This window comes from Melospiza melodia, chromosome 7 (genome assembly GCF_035770615.1).
Source record: "Melospiza melodia melodia isolate bMelMel2 chromosome 7, bMelMel2.pri, whole genome shotgun sequence".
NCBI lineage: Eukaryota > Metazoa > Chordata > Aves > Passeriformes > Passerellidae > Melospiza > Melospiza melodia.
Genome location: NC_086200.1, coordinates 25,669,184 through 25,690,109, shown reverse-complemented (window position 1 = coordinate 25,690,109; position 20,926 = coordinate 25,669,184). Strand labels below are relative to the sequence as shown.

The 20,926-nt window shown below is 43.9% G+C and overlaps 2 protein-coding genes across 4 annotated transcripts in view; both read left to right on the top strand.

Annotated features, from left to right (window-relative positions):
• RANBP3 (RAN binding protein 3) overlaps nucleotides 1-4,805 on the top strand; it is a 56,687-nt gene extending 51,882 nt beyond the window's left edge. For all 3 annotated transcript variants that reach the window (XM_063160745.1, XM_063160744.1, XM_063160743.1), the window contains one exon: nucleotides 95-4,805. In XM_063160745.1, the coding sequence (XP_063016815.1) occupies nucleotides 95-138 (44 nt within the window). In that variant the 3' untranslated portion in view covers nucleotides 139-4,805. The remainder of the gene's footprint in view (nucleotides 1-94) is intronic.
• Nucleotides 4,806-16,270: 11,465 nt separating this feature from the next.
• On the top strand, nucleotides 16,271-19,616 carry NDUFA11 (NADH:ubiquinone oxidoreductase subunit A11). Its single transcript, XM_063160742.1, has 4 exons — nucleotides 16,271-16,385; nucleotides 16,477-16,569; nucleotides 18,440-18,562; nucleotides 19,423-19,616. Exons 1-4 carry the CDS (start codon nucleotides 16,304-16,306, stop codon nucleotides 19,533-19,535), a joined length of 411 nt encoding a protein of 136 aa, XP_063016812.1. The 5' UTR covers nucleotides 16,271-16,303; the 3' UTR covers nucleotides 19,536-19,616.
• The last annotated feature ends 1,310 nt before the right edge of the window (nucleotides 19,617-20,926 follow it).

The window sequence follows — 20,926 nt, the reverse complement described above, 5'->3', positions numbered from 1 at the left end:
GAGACTTACGTAGGCTACTTGGGATGAGTCTCTTACTGCAAGGCAAGAAACAAAAGATATTTCTTATGACCAAGAACTACTTTTATTGTTTCAGGTCCTAATGATGAAGGTGATGGGCAGAACGTTGGCAGCACATAGCAGATGTGAGCCAATCTGCTTGCAAGGCTGCTATGAACACCATCTTGCAGGCATCTCTGGATACCCCAGGCCAGCAATTCTTTCAGGCGGTTTAGAAAGCTCCAGGACTTAAGAACTGTGCATCTCTGTTCTGTTTGTTTGGGTTTTTGGTCTGGATCAGTAGATTCCACACAAAAAATAGCAGACTTGGAAACTACCTGAATGTGGTTTGGGACGTTGAAAGCTCATCATATTGATGAGCAAAAAAAAAAAAAAAATCCAACCCCAAAACATAAACATAAACACAAAATGCAACCACCCCCAACCATTTCCCCTCTTCCTTGTAATTAAAATGGCACATTACAGCTTGTCACAGCTTTTCATTGGGACCTTTTGGCTGTTTCTTCAATAGTTCATGTCTTGCAGGTCTCCAAGATAGAACTTTTTGACATGGTTCCAACTTGAATTCTGCTTTTATAACCCTTACTCCCCTTTACGCAGGGAAACCTGGTCCTCAATAGCTCCTATGCTCACTGGCTGCCCTTTTGGGTTCATTTGTTCTTTTTGGACTTTAGATGGGGCAGGTTATGTTTTTACCATTTAATCCCAGCATAGGTTGTGGATGTGGACACCATTGTTTGCTGTCTAGTGGGTTTGTAAACAGAAAGAAACAAAACATTGTGGTTCACCAGAAAAGCTTTTTTAATGCGATAAGAGACTTTAAAGTCTGCAGGACGTTTTGCTAACTCCTTTTTTCTTCCCATTTCATTATTATTTTTTGGGGATTTATATTGTGGTGAGACTTTTTTATTTTAGTTTTTCAATAAGATGCTCTTGTGTGTTAAAAAAAGTGAAACTATTGTTTTGTACTGTTCTTTTCTGTTACTATTTAAGGGAGAGCTAAGCCACTATATATAATAGATGTTGCATACAATTTTTCTTAAAAAATTTTGTTTCTGTGGCTAGAGTAAAGTGCAGGAGGCATACAGGTTACACCTTCAGAAAAGTTAATGACAAAACAGCTGTTAGCCCTTGGAAGAATAAAATAGGCTCATGTAATGAGCTCTGCCAGCCATTAAAATAAATCTGTATAATAAAGCAGCTCTCATTTAATGGCTTGATTCAACAAGCCATTTAAGCACTTGCGTGACTTAACTGTATGTGAATAATCTTACTGAAGTCAATGCAACTCTTCATGCTTAAAGTTGAGGACATTTTTTTTTAAATCTTGCTGAATTAATGGCCTTAAATAGAAAATTTAACTTCAAAACCCTTCCTGTCCCTGTTCAATTTCCTGAAGTCTTGCAGCATGAAGAAAAAGGTAATACTCCCAGCCTTGAGTAGTTTGGGCTGAAGGTTATTGTATTCTGTTCCACCACAAATAAAAGCAAAAATGTGGTTTTCTGTGTGCAATTCTGAAGTACTCCTACTGTAACCATAAGTCTTTTTTTTTGGTGGTTTGTTTTTGTTTTGGGTTTTTTGTTTTTTTTTTGTTTGGGTTTTTTTTTTTTTTTGTTTTTTTTTTTTTTGCTTTGGATGTTTTTTAATCATTTGAGCCTTTTATGTGAAAGTTGAGTTTTATTTTCTTATTGAAACATATGGTATATTCTTGTTCAGCAAGGTTGGAATTTGGTAGTCACCAGGTCACTTTCACTTTAAATTCCCCAAATTGTTCTGTTTCCTTTATAAATAGTTTGCTGATAGATAATTTCTGACTTGCATGCTTGATCTTTTGTAGGTTAACAATCTAAAATGGCATCACCTAAAAGAAAATGAAAGGGGAAGAAGCGTTTGACGTAGCATGAATTGAAAACAGAAACCCAGGCTATAGCACAAAATCAACTTTGAAATTTAGTATTCAAATAGTAAAACAGTCCATATTGCTTCTATTTTAATGAAACACACTTTTCACTGGCAGTCAAGAACAAGTTTTCCCCTGTGTTCTGTTGTTAATCATCACTGAAGACTGATGCTGTTGGGGCAGACGGTGCTTTCCCTTTTCCTGATAGCCAGTTGAAGGAACATCTGTGATTGCTTTTGTGGAAATTGAAAAGGGCTAATGATAAGCTGTGCCACTGCATCTTGAGCTCTCTGGATTGTCTGCTCATGCCTTCTTGCATTTTGGTTTTCTTTTTTCCTCCTTAGGGTTATGGGGGTTTTTATCAATGAACAGACCTGTTGCTGCACCCCCTTACTCTTGGCATGCTTCTACAGGAGCATGGCAGATTTCTTAGTACCCACCACACAATTGTTTCTCCATCACAAGTCTGGGGACTTTAGAGTAAGTGATCTGCATTTTGGATCTGGGATCTTTTTACATTGTTGAGATACTTGGATTTAAACTACTCTTTTCAAAAACCCTTGCACCATAAAGCTGTTTCTTGTCGGCAGCTTGTTCCTAAGGAAAATAATAAGGTGTCTTGGCCCACACACCTACTTTTGTGAAAACAGGCATTATTTCCTGGTCCAAGGCTCTATGGCATCCATGCTGAGTCTCACTTTGAAGTGTTTTACCTAAAATGCAAACAATGGTGCATGAAGATTCAGAAATATTGAATAAGCATGCTTGCTTTGGGGTTTGATGGTACACAATCACCTGCAGCTTTCTAAAAATTTTGGCAACTATTTACTGATGTAGATTTTATTTTTAGCTAGAAGCTTTGCATAAATGTTTATAGTGAAGGCAGAAATGTTGCTGTGCATCCCAACAGAATTGTGTTGCTGTGCATCCCAACAGAATTGGCAGTGGGTTGAGTTCAGGCCCTGCCCAGCAAGATGCAGTTAGCCAAACCAAAACCCTGACTTAGCTCTCTGCTTTAAGCCTTTAGTAAGCCAGTGACAGGCAAAACTGGATAATGCCCATGTATCTCAAAAGATCTATGTAAGACTGTCATATCAAAATGTACATGGGAATTACATTAAAACCTGTGTCAGCAAGCAAGCAAACAAAACACCCTGAGCCCTGCGTTGTGTTTCCTGTACCAAGCAGCGGCTGTTCGAGGGGAGGGTAATGGTGACCAACTCTGCTGCCTTACAGCAATCTTCCCCTTGATCGTGCTTATGCTCCATCTTTCCCCTTAAGCCTCTTGTTAACTTTTGTGTGGTTTTGACAATTCCTTATAGCCTGTTGGCTGCTAACCCACACAAGTACAGCCTTTCAGGTTTCCAAGTGGAAAAAAAAATACTGAAGAGTGTAGTAAAGTTGAGCATGCTTGCTGATGACTCAACAGTGTACTCTGGCAACCAGGATGGCCAGCCATGTCCATGGGGGGCATCAGGCCAGCTGAGTGAGGGAGGGGATTGTGTCGCTCTGCTCTGTACTGGGGTAGCGTCACCTTGAGTTCTGGGGGCAGTTTTGGGCATCACAGTATAAAAAAGACATTGAGCTAGTAGAGGAGTGTCCAAAGAAGGGCCACAAGGATGGGGAAGGGTCTAGAGGGGAAGGTGTATGAGGAGTTGCTGAGGGCACTTGGTTTGTTCAGCTTAGAGAAGGAGAAACTAAGGGTAGATCTCAATGCAATCTTCAGCCTCATGAGGAGAGGTTAGGGGAAGGTACCAGTCTGTACACTGATGACCAATGACAGAGCTTGAGAAAAGATCATGAAGCTGAGTCAGGGGAGGTTTAGCTTGGATATCAGGAAGCTTTTCACCCAGAGTGATTTTTGAACTGGAATGGGCTTCTCAGGGCAGTGGTCACAGCACCAACCTGAATTCAAGGATTTGGACAGTGCTCTCAGTCATAGGGTGGGGTGCCCTGTGCAGGGCCAGGTGCTTAATTTGATGATCCCGATGGGTCCCTTGCAACTCATCGTGCTCTGTGATTCCATGAAAATGTTAGAATGGTGATGTCACTGAAACCAGAACTAAGCCTCTTAGCCATAAAATGGCAAAAAATGAAAAAAAAAAAGGCACCCACAGAAAACACAAACATTAAGGTAAGAGAATGTTGTCATAACAACATCTTTCTGGAGTCCAGTTCCTGGTTCATTGCTTTAGAAAAGACAGGGCAGGAAATTATCTCAATAAATGAGTCCTCAGCCATCCTGCACTAGAACTAGGGTGGGAGGTGACCAGATTGTTAGAAGCCTGCAGGAATAAAAACCGTCCAACTTTGTAATGGCTCCTCTTTGTTCCCTGAAGTATCAATTGATGCCATTGCTTGGGTATTACTGCCATTAAATGACTGCTCCTAACACATCCCATTCTGCAGTTCAACTGGTCTCTTGCTCTCCCAGTGAGTGTATAAAATGGTTTATTTACTTTTTAGAAACATGTTACGTATTTCAAAAATTACCATGTTTCCCATAATCTTCTCTAGTTTTAGGAATTCCAGTTATGATAATTGCTATAATTTGTCATACAAGATTTTATTAAACTGACTTTTCACTGTGTGCTTTTTCTCCCGGTGTTACTTGGTCTTTCTGTCCACTGACGGGCTTAAATTGAACTCTAGTCCATTCTGTGGGTAGCAGATTCTCAGACAGGATGTTACAAAGATGATTTAATTTTTTTTAAAGGGTTCCTTTTTTTTCCCTCCTGTGAAATCATCACAGACCAACACAGGGGCAAGAGAGAATTACTAAATCAGACAGTCGGCCTTGATTCTTTTTTACTAGGTGAAAGTACAGGTATCTCATTAAGAAATGCTTACAGATAATTTCTGTAAATAAAAGTCTCATTTGAAGGTAGTATTCAGAGCTTCCTTTTGGCTACCTCCTTCCTTTGGCTACCTTCTTTCCAAAACTTGTCCTTTTGTAAAGATACAAAAGCTGAATTTGTCACTGAGAACACTGGTAATTTTGTTGCATGGGTGTGCAGTGAATGCCTTTTTTCCAGGGTTATCTGTGAATTAAATGTGGGGTTATTTTAAATAAACCACTCCTGATCAAATTCTGGTAGCTTACCTTCAGCTTCTAATGGAACTGGAAAAGTCAAATGGTGATGTTATGTTTGATTTCCTCTGTTCCAGAGACCAGGAGGTATCATTGAGCCCCCACTGCAGGGTATCTGCTGCTGGTAACTGAGCATCCATGTGCTGACTGTACCCTGTCCTCTGAAAAGCAGCTTGCTCTCTGTATTCCATTTAGCAGACAAGATAGATTCCTGTTCCAGAGAATTCAGAGCACAAATTCTGCTGCAGCCAGGAGATCTATTGGACAAGGCCCTACAAAAAGCTCCTGAGAGGGGAGGGATGGGGTAATGTTTTGAATGCAATTTGTTGATGGATGGTTCTGCCATTATTGAAAAGGTTTTTGAGATAGAAGGAACTCCAATTGTGAGAAATGGCACTCGCTTTAAAAATTTAGAAGGTTTATTAAAGCCTTATCAAAAAGTACAACAGAAGACTGAATAGAGAAAATAATACAGTGCACCAGGAGCAAGGGATTCTATCACCATCTGCTCATCCGCACAATGGATGTTCTGTCTTTCAACCCTTTAGCCACTCCCAAAGTTTTGTCAATCGACTCCTTCACTGTTCAGTGGTGGAGATGATAATTTTTTACATCTTGATTGGAGGTCTGATGTTACCATAGTAACAAGTCCATCCTTCCAAGTGTCTGGACTACCCAGGCCATCCTGTGATAACAGTGCAAGGGGGGAGAAACATACTATACATCTACAAAATTTCTCTTAACATATGCTTAATATTCGCTCTTTAATTGTGAGAATCAACCATCGCATTACTCATCTATAACAAACCCCCCTTTTCTGTAAGTCATTTGGCTCAAACAATTAACTTAAAAATTTTTTTTCTCTTGAATGAGTCATATTAACATCTACTGATGTGGGTAAGAACAGTGGGAACTGGAGAAAAAGTCTTAGGTTTTTCCTAGATACACTTACTTGAAATGGACAAAAGGGCATCACAGAGGTCCGGTATGGCTTTGAGTCCCATCTACCGTGCCTATTGGGTTCCTACACAGAGTAGGTGAATCTTAGTGATGAGTACAGAACTCAACTTGGTCTTGCCCTCTAATCCCTTTTGTATTAAAAGGCAGCTGAGGAATAATAAAGGTCCAGTATGGCCTTTTTTGCCCCTACCTTCCCATGCCTATGGGGTTGCTACCCACATCAGGGCTATGGAATCTTCTTGGTAGTGAACAAAGGGACCAACCTGGTCTTGCTCTCCATTCCTTGTCTTACTTTACTTATGGTTCTTAAGGAGGCTGTCCCATTACCTCTTATGGTCCCTTGTGTACTTCCCCTCAACAGATCCTTGTAATTTCTCACCGATTAAAACAGAAAAAGAATTCTCAAGCTGGCTGGTGGAAACTTGACTCTACTTTTTTGGCATCTTGTTTTTCTGGTTATCTCTTGGTCTCTGCTTGCGAGTCAATCTCATTTCACCCAGTCTGGATGTTATAGTCCATTCTTTGGGTTCTTCTAGTGGCCTTTGACTCTGTTAGCATGAGTCCATCCCCGCTCTGCAGTTCACACGGCCGATTCGGTGGTGAGCAGCGCCTGAAAGGGACCTTCCCACTGAGGAGTTAGGGGCTGGTCTCTCCATGACTTGATCATTACCCAATCTCCAGGATTAATATTATGGATTCTGAAATCCAGGGTGGTAGTTTGAGGAATTGCCCCTTTATGCCTTAGCCCTTCTAAGGTTTGTGCTATAGACATAACTTATTTCTTGGCATTGGCTTCCCCTTCATCACAGGCAACCTCCTGGGGCAAGGTCAAAAAGGGTAACCCAAACATCATTTCATCAGCTGAGATCCCCAGATCTGATCAGGACTGGGTTCTAATTCGTAACAAGGCTAAAGGGAGACATTTTATCCATGACATCTGGGTTTCAATCAACAGCTTTAACTAGAGTTCTTTTAAGAGTTTGATTCATCCTCTCAACACAACCAGAACTCTGTGGATGCCATGGAGTGTGTAATTCCATTTTACTCCCAGTTTTCGAACAACTTTCTGCAATATTTTAGATGTGAAATGAGTTCCTTGGTCTGAATCAATCCTGTTTAGCATCCCCTATCAGGGGATGATTGATTCTAGAAGTGTTTTACTCACAACATTGGTATTGGCTTTAACAGTCGGTACTGCCTCTACCCAATGAGTCAAGTGACTTACTATCACTAGCAGAAGCTTCCACTGGTGTACCTGGGGAAGTTCGGTAAAGTCTACTTTTTATTCAACATTTGCCTCTCATCTGCTAATCTCCACTTCCCATTGTAATTTTTCTTGGCTCCTGTTTTAAGGAGTTCTTCCTCTTCTGTCCCACTGAATACAGGGACTTCCTGTATTTCTCTCATGGGGGTAATACCATCATTAGTTTTTCTGTCCCTGGTTCAGCTGCATTTTTAGCTTCTAAATCTGCTAAATTGTTTCCTTGTGCCTCTTGAGTCACCCCTTTTTGATGTCTTTTAACATACACTACTGCTACTTCCCCTGGTAGTTGTAAGGTTTCTAATGCTTCTTAAATAAGTTTCTTGTGAATCATTTACTTTCCCTTTGAATTTAATAGCCTCCTTTCTTCCCAAATTTTTCCAAAGGTATACACTACTCCAAAAGTGTATTTTGAGTCTGTATATGTTGTTCCTCTTTTCTGTCTTAATATTTCCAGAGCTCATTTTAGGGCATATAACTCACATGCTTGGGCTGACTAGTTGGAAGGTAACTTTCCCTTTTCTATGGCTCCAACCCTTCATCCACTATAGCATGCCCTGATACCTGGTGCCCCTGGATTACTCTTGAAGATCCATCGATGTACAATCATTTCCCTCCTTGGAGTGGTTGATCTGTTAGGTCCTCTCTGCTTTATTTTGATAGTTTATAACCTCTAGGCAGTTATGTATTAGTTCCTCATCTAGTTCTCCATACAAAAACTGGGCAGGGTTGATTTGGTTACTCACGATTATCCTAAATCATTATCTATTGAGATGGCTTCATACTTTAACACTTGGGAATCAGTGAGTCATTTCTCAGCCTTTTGGCTCAGGATACTCCTAACTGAGTGTGGGATGTATATATTCAATTTTCCCCCAAAGGTTAATTTTTTGCTTTCTTCTACAAGTAGGGCAGTCACTGCCACCATCTGAATGTCAGTTGGCCATCCCCAGCTGACAGGGTCTGGTAACTTTGATAGATAGGCCACTGGTTTCCTGGATCCTCTCCAGTCTTGGGCTAGTGCTCCATGAGCTACCTTTTTTTCTCTATCTACAGATAAAGGGGTTTGTCTAAGGCAGGAAGACTCAGTGCTGGTACACTAAGTTTTGCTTTAAAGCTTCAAAATTTTGCTCATATCCTTTTTCCCACCTAATCTCTTCTTCTACTAACTTTTCATACAAGAACTTGATGGCCTGTGGTTATCTTTCAATCCGTAGCCTACAATATCCCAACAAGCCTAGAAACCTTCTGACTTTTCTCTTAGTTTTAGGCCGTGGAAGTGAGACTATGCCCGTAATTCTCTCAGGGTTCAGTCACTGGCTCCCTTGACAAATTACATGTCCTAAGTATTTTACTTCACGTTCTACAAATTGGAGTTTCCCTTTTGATACTTGAAGTCCTTGGTCCCCCAGAAAATTTAACGCCATGGTGGATTCCCAAACTTCTTTTTCTTCCTATCCTGACAGAAACAAATCATCTACATATTGGATAAGTTTTATCTCAGGTTTGATGGAGAAAGTTGTAGTACTTCTCCTGGTGCTTGACCACTGAATAGGTTTGAGGATTTGAAAAACCCTTGGGGTAACCTAGTCCACCAAAGCTATTGCTTCCTCCCTGAATCAGGGCCCTTCTATTCAAAGGCAAATATATCTCTACTTTATCCTGCTAGTGGGCAAGCCCAAAAAGCATCTTTTAGGTCTATCACACTAACCCACTGGTGTGAAGTCAGTAGTGTACAGGGATTAGGCACTACTGGATATCAATTCACTGTTCTTTTATTCACTTCTCTAAAGTCTTGGACAAGCCTGTAAGTCTCACTTGACTTCTTTACTGGTAATCTGGGTGTATTATGGGGGGACATACATGATTCTAAGGTCCCCTCCTCAAGTAGGCCCTGGATCACAGGCCATAGTCCTTGTCTCCCTTCCAGGGAGAGTGAATATTGTCCTACCTGAACTGGATGGTTTTCATGAACTATTTTTATTACCATAGATTTCATGTTTAATTTACCTCAATTTTTCAGTTTTGCCCATACCATTCTATGAATTTTTTTCTTATCTTCTTCCCTTAATTGAAGAAGCTTAACTACCATTTTTGCTTCCTCTGGGAGTACTCCAATGTCCAACTGCACCTGTAAATCCCATCCTAATAAACTGCACCCGGCTTCTGGAACTAATAGGACATTCCCAATCCCTATTTTATTTGTCCCTTCAAACTTTACTTGCTTTATAAATGAGACTTTGAACCCTTCCCCGTTTGCACCTATTACTTGCATGGTATCTTGACCCTTTTTGCACCTCTTTGGAATTCTACAAACATAAGTTCTTTCAGCCCCTGTGTCTACAAGAATTCCAATTCTTCCTCCTGGGGACCCATTTTTGAAGTTATCAAGGGCTCCTGATGGCATTCTGTCCCCAGGAGGTAGAGCCCCTAACACCCCTAGTCTTCTGCTTCTCCTTTTTGCTCAGTCTCACAGACTCTCAGGTCCTTTTCCCTTTAGGGGCAATTCTTTCTGATATGCCCATTCTCTTTACAGTAAAAGCAAACTGGTCCTACATTCCCCCATCTCCCAAACTCTCTTTTTTATGTCCAGTCCCAAGGAGCTGCATCCCCCCTCCATCTGTTTTCTCACATTTGTGGTGCCCCTCCCTTACATGGGTTGTTCTTTACGTGCTGTTGTCCTTCCCTAGTGGTGGTTATCATTACCTTGGCTTTCGCCTTGGCCTTCTCTGCATCCCTCTTTACATACACTTCCTGTGTCTCTCTGAAAAGATCTTCTAATCTCCTTTCTTGCCAATCATCTAACTTTTCTAACTTCCTACGTACATCTGGCCAAGCAAAACTGACAAAATTTATCTTTAGTAAAATCTGTCTGGCCATTGTATCAGGGTCATATTGCTGGCCAGGGGTCTGTGTACAAATCATGAATGTGACAGAACTGCTGAGGATCGTGTCTCAAGTTGTTTATTTTCTAGCATCAGTCTCATTACATGGTTATGACAATGGGAAGATGCCAGCAGCTCACGTCCCCAGCAGCAGACAAAGAACTTAATGTTACTTCAATTACTTCAAAGGTTTTTTGTTACTTCAACTTACTTCAAAAGTTTTTTGACCAATCACCCAAAGCAAAAGCACATCGACAGTAGTTCTATCCAATCACTATAAGCACACGTACCTTTGGTTAAAACAATGCTTGCTTCTTTCGAATACAATACCTGCTTGTGAGCCTTCAAACACAATGCACAGAGCTCCATTATTAAGCTTAGAACTTCCTAACATCTGGCTAGATATACTTTTCTGTAGCTTAGGGAGTTATTCTAGACAAGTGTTAATACACAGACCATTGTTCTATTTGTCCTTACTTTTCTACTTCTTATATAATTTTTCTGCTGACAAATCTTATGGCTACTCCTTAGCTCTAATCGCAGTTCTGTTATCTCTGATACCTGTCTTTTGCAGCTCTCCCAAAACCCTCTGATTTTAAGGACTCCTACAGGTCAACTCTTGAATATTGGGGTATCCCCTCATATGTTTCCTCAATCTTTCCAGCTACTCTGTTGAATTTTCTTCCCTCTTTTGCTGCTCATTGAAAGCTTTACAAGCATTTTGATTTAATGGAGCTACTTCTTTGATACCACTTATAATTAATGTTCTGTACTCTTCCATGTCTTGTATTCCCCCAGGGCTGTTGTGGTCCCAACTGGGGCACACTACAGGCATTTTCAGGTCCCGAGGAGGTCCTTGCATGTGCTCCCTTTCCCATATCCGTATCCCAGCTGCCTGGATCATCTGTCTTTCCTCTGGTGTGAATAGCATGGTCATTATTGATTGCATCTCTTCCCATGTATAAATATTGGGCCCCAGAAACTGGTCTAACTGTTCCACTAATCCAATAGGGTCCTCTAGTAATCCTTTTAATTCTTTCTTGAACATTCTCACATCAGAGGAATCGAGAGGTATGGTTACAAATCCAATTCCTCCCTGTGCCCCACCCAGTGGTACTTTTCTCAGAGGATATAATACTATTGCTTGGTTCCCATCCCCTGATCTGCTTTCCTCTCATTGTGCCATTCTGTTCCTAGTGTTTTGGCTAGAGCCATCAGGGGGTAGGGGAGGTGCAGTTGGGGCTACTGGAGGTGGAGAGGGCAAGTTTTCTAACGGGTCCCATTCTTTATTTCCTGATACCTTAAACACGCTCACCTTCAAGGTTGAAGTCTCCCTCTCCCAACAGGCAGCATAGTCACACTCTTCCTGAATGAATGGTTTCTGAGCTCTTACATAGATGTTTTATGCCCGACGTGTCCTTCCTTTGTCTGATCCGTATCCCAGCCAGTGTGCATGATCGCTCCTAATTTCCCTTTCAGTCCATTCTAGCATGCAGTACTGAATCCTTTTGAGCTTGTCCTTATCTCCGGTATTGGGGTCATATTTCCACCAGGCTAGTTTCCTTCCCAGAGGGCTATCTGGGGGTGTCCCTATTGGTACTTCCTTGCTTCTTCCTTCCTCCTTGGGGAATTCCCTGCTTGTTCCCAATCCCATCTCAACAGGTAACCACAGGCCCTCCCAGGAAGGCCCGCCTTCCTAAGAAAGGAAAAGGTAAGGAGGAAAGAAAAAGGGAAGAGAGAGAAAAAAACTTAACCTCTCTTCCAAAAAGTAAAAAAAAAAAGCACCTACGATCCAGGGACTTCTGTATCACCAGGTTGGTCCCTGCTGTTCCTCTCCTCCTTGGTTCAATGCTCTGGTCCCACAGTTGCACTCTGCTCCCTGCCCTGTCTGGCTCTGCTCAGCTGCAGCCCTGTCCCAACATGAGCAGAGTCTTCCCTGATGGGCAACCCCTGCTGCAAACCCTTCAGCGACTGCCCCGCTCCCAAGCCCCCAAAATCCTTCAATCTCACGTGTCCTGCCAGCCACAGTGTCAGTCTCCATGGGGTCCCCCCATGTGTCCTGCTGTTTTTTCCTCCCCCCAAGTGTCCCACTGTTTTTTCCTTTCGACTGTCCAATATCCTGAAGCTTCAACAGACCAGGACAGGTCCCGTGTAATACTTGTTTGAAGCTGACTTTTATACATTGGCTTTACAGAATCGCAAATATGGTTATGAGGATGACATTCACCTCCCCTTCCCCTTTTTCTTTATTCAGTCTCCTGGTGTCTTTGGGGCTCCAACCTGTGACCACCAGTAGTCCTGGGAAAGTCTGATAGAATCTGCCAAACTTGTGGCAGGGACGTGTCTTTTTTGAAAAGTCCTAGGGCCACCGGGGCCAGGTGTATATCACGGCCTAGTCCCCATTTGTGAGAAATGATACTCACTTTCAAAAAATTTAGGAAGTTTATTAAAACCATATTAAAAAATACAACAGAAGACTGAATAGAAAAAATAATACAGCGCACCAGGAGCAAAGGATTCTATCACCATCTGCTCATCCACACAATGGATACTCCATCTTTCAACCATTTGGCCACTTCCAAAGTTTTGTCAATTGACTCCTTCTTCACTGTCCAGTGGTGGAGATAATTTTTTTACATCTTGATTGGAGGTCAGATGTTACCATAGTGCGAAAAACACCAATCACTTGTCTTAAAATTTTAAAAGTTTAATAGTAATAAAATGGTTATAAAAATAATAACAATTAGAGCAATAAGAATTTGGGCAATCAGAGTTAGGACAATAAAAGACAATAAAAAAGCAAGGAGTTACAGACATCTGGATGCTTCCTGGGCATTAAGCCCCCAAAAAGCATAACCACTAACAAAGGATTAACCCTTAAAAGCAATAGCCTCTTGCATATTCATATATCTCATTCATGATGCAAACATTCCTTTCAAGCTAGGGATTTTTCTGTTTATTGTCAACTTCCCCCCCTTCATCTTGTAAATCATTGTTTGGCTCCTCGGAGTCTGGAAGGAGGTGGAAGGAGTCTGGTTTTCCCCAATAGGGAGGCAATAATTCTTCTTTTGAAATTTTGGTGTCTTGTTGCTATTATCTCTGTGAAGAATTTCTTGACTATCTTATCCATTCCTTGAGCTAGTTACAAAAAGTATCTTACATCACATAGTTTCTATTTTAATATGTTATTGCCTAAAACTATATTTACACACTACTTAACAAGGATTAATACAGTACTAACAGTACTACAAAATTAATACAACATAACTTTCCAACATAACACATATAGTATTCCTTTTAATATTTGTGAAGACCCAATCCTATAATATGCATGTTTCACATGTAGTAACAAGCTGACCCTCCCAAATGTCCTGACTACCCAGGGCATTCTGTGGTAACAATGCAAGGGGGGAGAAACATAACTATACATCTACAAAACTTCTCTTAACATATACATCGTATTTGTTCTTTAATTGTGAGAGTCAACCATTGCATTACTCATCTACAACACAGTTATCTGCATCTTGTAGTACAATGGGAACTCCCTCTCCCTGTTTAAGCAAGTTTTTTCTCCCTGTATCAGCAAGTTTATTAATCAGCAGTAAAATCATTTGGAACCAAGTTAGTTTTTAGGGAAAATCTTACATTAATTATGCATTGCTTTCCCTGGAACTTGCCTGTTTATAGTAAGGTAACTGTTCTCTCTTATTGTAGCTTTCTTAACAGCATTGACTGCCCGGGGAGGGTCTGCAGCCCAAAGATATGTATCTGCTGAATGAACCACTACCAGCAGTGTGCAGCAGGTGAGCTGCAGTCTGTCCACGAGGCAAGTGGAGAGCTGTAGACAGCAGTGTGCTGAGTCTTGCAGCTGCAGGCATTGTACCTGCTGCAAAGCAGGAGATCTGTGAATTCTCTGTCCCACCTCCCTTGTCAGTGGAAGATGCATTAGGAATTTGCTGCATGGGATATGGTCTCAGAAGACCATTTAACAGCTGCTTGGATCCCGAAAACTATTTGTTACTTAATGGTGTAGAGTCTTGCCCTGTGCAAGATTCAGTGGCTTCTGTATGGTTTTTATTGGGGAAAGAACATTTGCAGCATGTGCCACCCTGCAGGCAAGTGTTTTCTCCATCCTGCTGTCTGGAAGGGTCACGCAGCTCTCCATCTGGTGTGCTTAGGAAGAGCTTTGGAGAAGGGGTAAAGCTGTTCTAAAAAATGCATCCTTTATTAAAGCACCAGTGAGTGCTTGATGGTGGCATTGGTTCTGTGTGTAAGAACAGCTAGCTCTCCGGCACGCAGAGGAAGCAGTGCCCAAGCCGAGGGTCAGTGGAAGGCCCTGTGTTGTGAATGCACTCCACACCCCCTCCTTCTGACCCTGAGACAGCTCTGGAACACAGGAGGTTTGCCTGCTGCGTTGTGAGCACACCCCAGCACATCTCTGGTGTGATACAGCACAGCTACCGAACCCCGGTATTTTTTTTTTTAATATAGATCAAAGTTCAATGCTGAGGGTTTTTTTTTCCTAACTGCAAGACAATTCAGAAAACTTCAATAAATGACTCGCTCTCATCAGAACATGCTTGTTCTGGGGTTTGTTGGGGTTTTTTTTGGCTTGTTCCAGCAAGAGGAATATAGTGTTTTATAGAGGTTTTAGGCTGAGATAGTATGTAGGTGGCTTTCAGGAAGGTCATGTCCCTTCTCCTTTTCCTGCTGCAGGGCTCGTGAAGCTCCAACTTTACTGCCAGCAGGATAGAGCACTACAAATATTCCTTTATAACGGAGCAGTAGCATCCAACTCCAGCTGTTTAGAGCTCGTATCGGAAAGAGATACTGTGGGGGACTCAGCATACTGGAAAATGCAGAAATCAAGTATTTAATATGCTTTTCACATACAGGGAAAAGAGGTAGGGAGGTGAGAAAGCTTGAGCTAACAAAGATACAGTTGTAGACTTCTTCACTCAGATCCTGGAGTTATTTCGAGAGTCGGGAAAACAACTGGAACAGCTTTGCTTGAAGGGATGTCACTGATAGGGGAGATGCATGCTAATGTCTTTACAAACCCATTCGATGGGTGAGGGTATGGGTGTTAATGTCTTTGAAATGGCTCTTAAAGTCTCTACTAACTTCAAGCAGGTTTGCTACCGAGCCCAGATAGCCCAACTTCTGAAACAGACAAGTGGAGGACAAACCTGAACTTCTGAACTTTGGGGTAAAATGACAGCTTCAAGGGGGAATATGTGGTAAGGCGGTTCGGGAAGGCTCTACCTTCCTCGTACCTCAGCCAGTGGGCAAAGGAAGAGGGCAACATGCAACCGGGAATTTGGGATAAAAGGAAGCTGCGTCCTCTGCAACCTCGAGAGAACAAAACGCCATGGGCGTGTGTCCCAGTGGATCCTTGCCCTTTATTCAAATAAAATCGCAGGACTCCTCAGTCTCCGTTATGGACATTGGCTTTTCATTGTGTGATTTTCCATATATCACCAAGAAGCACAGTAGAGTTGTCTTTTCATTGGTGTACTGTGGACAACTAGAAAAATCAATGTATATAGCATCTCTATAACCTCTGTCAAAGCATGTTTTTTATTTCTGCAGGAAATAGGAACCATACAGCAGTATAGACACAGCGAACTAAATCAGAATCTTTGAAAATTCATTAAAAATATTTCAAACGCCAATAAGTAAGAGTCGTAGACCCTACCAAAAACAAAACCAAAAGCGAACCACAAACAAAAAACAACCCCTGCCCCACAAAAAGGCAAAACACCCACAACAAAACAAAACCACACTGATCTCCCCACCCTGCAAGCAGACAGCAAAGACAAAAGGCAGGGTCACAGCCCCGGGATTAGGCAAACAGCCTGGGAGCCGCGGGTGGGGCACCTGGGAACACCAAACAGAAATCCCTTAGGCCAGCGACGGCGCGGGTGTGCTCGGGCAGCGGCCGGCGCGGAGCGGACGGGCCCGGCCCGGCCCGGCCCTGGTCCCGGTTGGCGCGGAGCGGACGGGCCCGGCCCGGCCCGGCCCTGCTTCCGGCTCCCCGCGGGGCGGGGCGGGGCGGGGCCGCTGCACTCGTCACGCGCGTGCCCGCGGGACGATCCCTGGCCTCGCCCCCTCGCGGGGCGGGGCGGGGCGGGGCGGGGCGGGGCGGTGCCGTCCTCTCGCGAGAGCTCGGTCGTGCCCTTGCCGCCATGGCGGGCTATTGGGACGGGCCCGAGGGCGAGCAGTGCCCGCAGCGCACCTGGCTCGCCACGCGCGTGGGCGCGGCCGCGGGTGGGCACCGGGGGCAGGGAGGCACGCGGGGGGGCGGCCGAGCGGGGCCTGGGCTCGGGCCCGGCCGGTGACGCGCAGTGCTGTGTTGCAGGCCTGGTCGGGGCGGCGTATCGCATCATCCTGCTGCGGCCCGGCTCGGCTCTGGCCGCACTGCAGACGGCAGCGGCGGACAGTGTCACGATGGGTAAGGGCCGGGCCCCTCGGCAGTGTAACTCTGGGACGGAACTCCGCAGGGACGCCAGCCTCGCCTGCGCCCGGTGTGGCTGCGCCCTCACTTTTGCCTTTGCCTCTGCCCCTGCACGGTTTCGGTGGTTCTCTCTTCCACCGGGCTTGGGTCGTTGTTTAGGCAAGAGACAGAGCAGTGAAATGGAAAGACATATCCCTGATTTGCAGGTGAGGTAACATATTTTTTGCAGTCTAGAGTAAAAGGTACATTGTGGTTTTTTGTATTTTTAGAGTACTCAGTTTGGGAGCAACAACATAGTATGAGCAAATTTAGATTTTTGCTTAATATATTTAGGTATTGTATTTAATAAAGTGCATTTGCTAAAGAACAATGCAGTATTTTTGGTGGCAAAAGGAAAATAAACGTGGGGTTTCCCCCATCATGTTCTATAGACAAGGAGAAACTATGCAGTTGTCTTGAATTGTCTTTGGAAGAGAAAGTGGATGCTGAAGAGAGGAGCAGGAAGCTGAATGGGCTGCATAGTTGAAGCTTATTCTGTCCCTTGTCAAGTGCAGTTTTCCTCTTAGCATAGTTTTGCTTTTCAGTCTAATTGAATGGTTTGTGCCACCTCTGCCTCTCCCTAAGTGCTGGTGCTCTGAGATGGGGCACAGTCAGTCCAGGTTTGTGTTTTTGAGTAGTTTGACTCTAAACCAGGATCTGGCATATCCTCTAATGAGCTGAGGTCGTTATGAAGGCACTGGATCATGTAATCAACTGTGATTTCAGTAAATCCCTTAATCCTAAACAGGCATATTGGGTCCTCAGTTTCATACCTGAGGAAGGGTTTGTCCTGCCTGCTGTTCAGGAGCTACACCTCATGGCCTCAGGCTGTGCATTTTGCCTACAGATGCCTTGGTTCAAAGCAGGGAGAGCAGGAAAGTTGAAATGCAGTCCTAGGTCTGGGGGTTTTGTTTCTGCAGTGCTCTTTTCAGTTGATTTTGGCATCAGCATAATTCATTTTCTGCATAGGATTGTAACAGGAGCTGCTGGTTTTATATAGGGATTGAAAATTTTTAACCTGGATACTTTTGTTGTTCCCAAGAAAGGCGAATTGAAATCTGCAGATGCTGCCTGGTAGACAGATTCATGTTTCATGATCAAGAGTTTATACTAGATACAAACCCAGCTTTTCTTGACACAGCTCTTTGCCAAAGTTTGCAATTATATCAGTGTAGGGTCTGATGGGATGAAGTGTGTAATTCAGTGGACAGGGTGCTTCTGCTTTGCGGTTTCTTAGTTCAATTCAAAATTTTTCATTTCAAGGTCAGTTTACAAACAAGAATAATTTACAAACTCAATTCATTTTCCTGCTATCCAGTAATCATTGTGAGCCCCAGGCAGGCAGAGGAGGAAAGTGCCAGGACTAGCAGTGTACAGGGAGAGCAGAGCCCTTGGGCTTGCTCTGCCTGGTGCTGTGAGGTGGCTTCACAGGGACTTGAGGGCTGAGTTACAGTGCAGAGTCCAGGCAAAGCTGGGGAAGCGGCTGCACAGACACCACTGCTCCCCTCCATTGCCCCCAGCTGTCAGGGCTGCCCCATGCCTTGTCGGGAAGGGCTGTTAGGTGATACCCTGTCAGCATGTGGTGCTCTTTGGGGGCAGTGGGTGTGGGGTGCTATGAGGCTCCAGCTCTGAGCAGTGCAGGGAGAGAAACCCAGGGAAGCTGAGTGGGACTGAGTGAATGCTGAGTCTCACTGTAGCAGCTGGGCTAGGATGTCCCTGGGAAATGGATCTTCATTTGCCATTGTAGTCACTGTGAATATTGAAGTCGTGCTCAGTGTGAATTCTCTGGTCCTTGAGGATTTTGATTTTGCTTTTCAATTCTTTACAGCTACACTGGGAGCTGTGTTTGGCTTAAGTACCTGTCTCAGTGCCCAAGTCCGGGAAGAGCCAGAGGATCCTTTGAACTATTTCATAGGCGGCTGTGCATCAGGAGCTGTCTTGGGAGTGAGAGGTAACTCTGGACAATGCCTGCATTGAAACGTGCCCTTGCTGGCTTTAGAAACTTTTCAGTTGGGGAAAAATGTTAAAGAATGTTGATGTCAGGCTTCTTTGGTAATGATTCATCTCAGCCTCTGTTCATGCCAGTTTCAGTGGTATTGTGTGGGCCTGCTGAATTAAATATGGCTGCGGGAGGGGAGGATACCAAGCGGGACATGAACTGATATACAGAATGAAAGGAGAGCTCACTCAGTACTGGCAGTTACAGCTACTGCTTGTACCTTAAAATTGCAGGATAAGAAAAACATGGTTGTAAAAATCCATGTTTTCTTGGCAACAAGCGTGATTTATTTTAGACAGCAAGTACAATCCAGTATTTGCCTTGTGAATTCGTCGCATAGTCTGAGGGACAAACTGTGTCCTGCTGCTGTTGCTCCTGTAGCCCTTTGTAAGGCTTAAACAGCGCCTGCAGATACTGACACAATTCTGTTTTCTTTAGACATTCATCCTCCAACCCAAAGAAGTGAGGGATTTTTTTAAAGTTGTAACTTTGGTTAAATATAATTAATTTTTACTTTCCTGGTTGTGAGCTGATGAGATTTCAAAGCAGTGATTGCTATTTTTGTCACTCAAATGAGCCATTTAAGATTTCCGCTTAAGGGGATGGGGCAGTGGATTACTGAAATTGATATTTCAAATTGCAAGCCATAAGCATGAGAACTCAATTTTATAAAAAGGTCACTTTTCCAGTTCCTTTGGCCAAACAATGTTGCTGATGGTCAAAGGACTTATGAAAAATGGCAGTCTATCAAGATCTATTGCAAAGGACTTGCACCTTAATGGATCTTTTCTGGTTTGATGTGTTTTCTTCAGCTCACAGTTACCTCACTGGCACCACAGCATGTCTGGGGTTCGGAATCACTGCAGCTCTCATGAAGATCGGCAACAAGGAGGGCTGGAGACTGACAGGACCTCCCAAGCTGTGAATGTCACCTTTCCCCCTGTGAGCTGGTTTCCAAATGCTGTATGTACTTAGGACGTCATGTAATAAAGATTTGGTCCAATCAGCAGTTGTCACAACGTGGTGGTGTCATGCGGCTTTTTCCTGGCATCTGGGCTGAGGTGCAGAAAGCTGGAGCTGCTGAAGAGGAAGCAGCATGTTCTGGTCTGGGTGCAATTTCTGTGCACAAGTTACTTTGCCTCCATGTCTCAGTACTGTGTGCTCAAGTGTGAGCACTATGCTGTAGCTTCGGTGAGATCCTGTAGCTTTAGGTTCTTGTAGTTAAGTGGGGCTTCTTGACAAGGTGTGGAATTACATGCACTGAGCCCATCAGTGAGGGTCTGGAGCGAAAGCTTCTGAAGAAGTGCTTGGCTCTGAGCTGAAGATAGGGAAGGTGGGGTAAGGAAGAAGTCGTGGGTTGCTCACAATGTGTTTGAGAGCCTGGAGTCTTTCTCCAAAAAGCATTTCAGGAGGTTTAGAGCTAAGTGCTTCAGGGTTGAAAGTGAGAAATATCTGAGGCTGGAAGGGACCCCTGAATGCCAGCTGAGAACTGGAGCAGGTACCTTATAGGTATATCTGGTTGATTTTTCTATGAACAAACAAGTGTGTCCTGCAAACCCACTACAGAGATGGAGAGCATGGAGGCACAGGATGTGCAAAGAGAGGTGAGAACTGGATCATTTTTCCTGGAGAAAAGGTCAAGATTTGATGTGATAGGACTTTTTCACTACTTAGTGGCTACAGAAAGTGGAGGCTCAGGTGTGCAGTGAAGGATGGGAAATAACAAGATAGGGAAATTCTAACTAGATAGAAAAAAAAATCACAAGCAGGATAGGTAAGTGGTGAAAAATGGACTTGTAGAGGATGTGAGAACATTTTTGGGGACACAGAATTCAACTGGACATGTGGGAACAGTGTGGTACAGAGATGGGTGCATGAGTTACTGAGACAGGGAATGTGGACATGGGAGACGCAGGTGCATGGGGGAGGGGACAAGATGAGATTGGAGCACCAGAGGACATCAGAGGGAGGGATGGTGATACTGGGACACGGTCGCAGCCATGGCAGGCTGTGTTCCTCTGGTGTGTGCTCTGTGTGGGCTGCTGGGGTCCTGGGTGTTTGCGGGGTGCTCCTGGGGGCACTTGAGGCTGAGCCAAGGGGCTGGTATCCTCCTGGAGATGAGACCCCCAGCTCTTTGGGAGTCAGTAGCCCAGCACAGCTCAGGAGCACAGCAGGTGGTGGTGGACCTCTCTACCCCGTAATGGGGGTGGGGGAGTAGGCAATTGTCTGTTTCCTACCCGAAGGCTTGGGAGGGGGCTCTGCTTCACCCTGTGCTCTAGAGAAGATCAAGGTTTATAGAGGGGCCTGAGGGGCCAG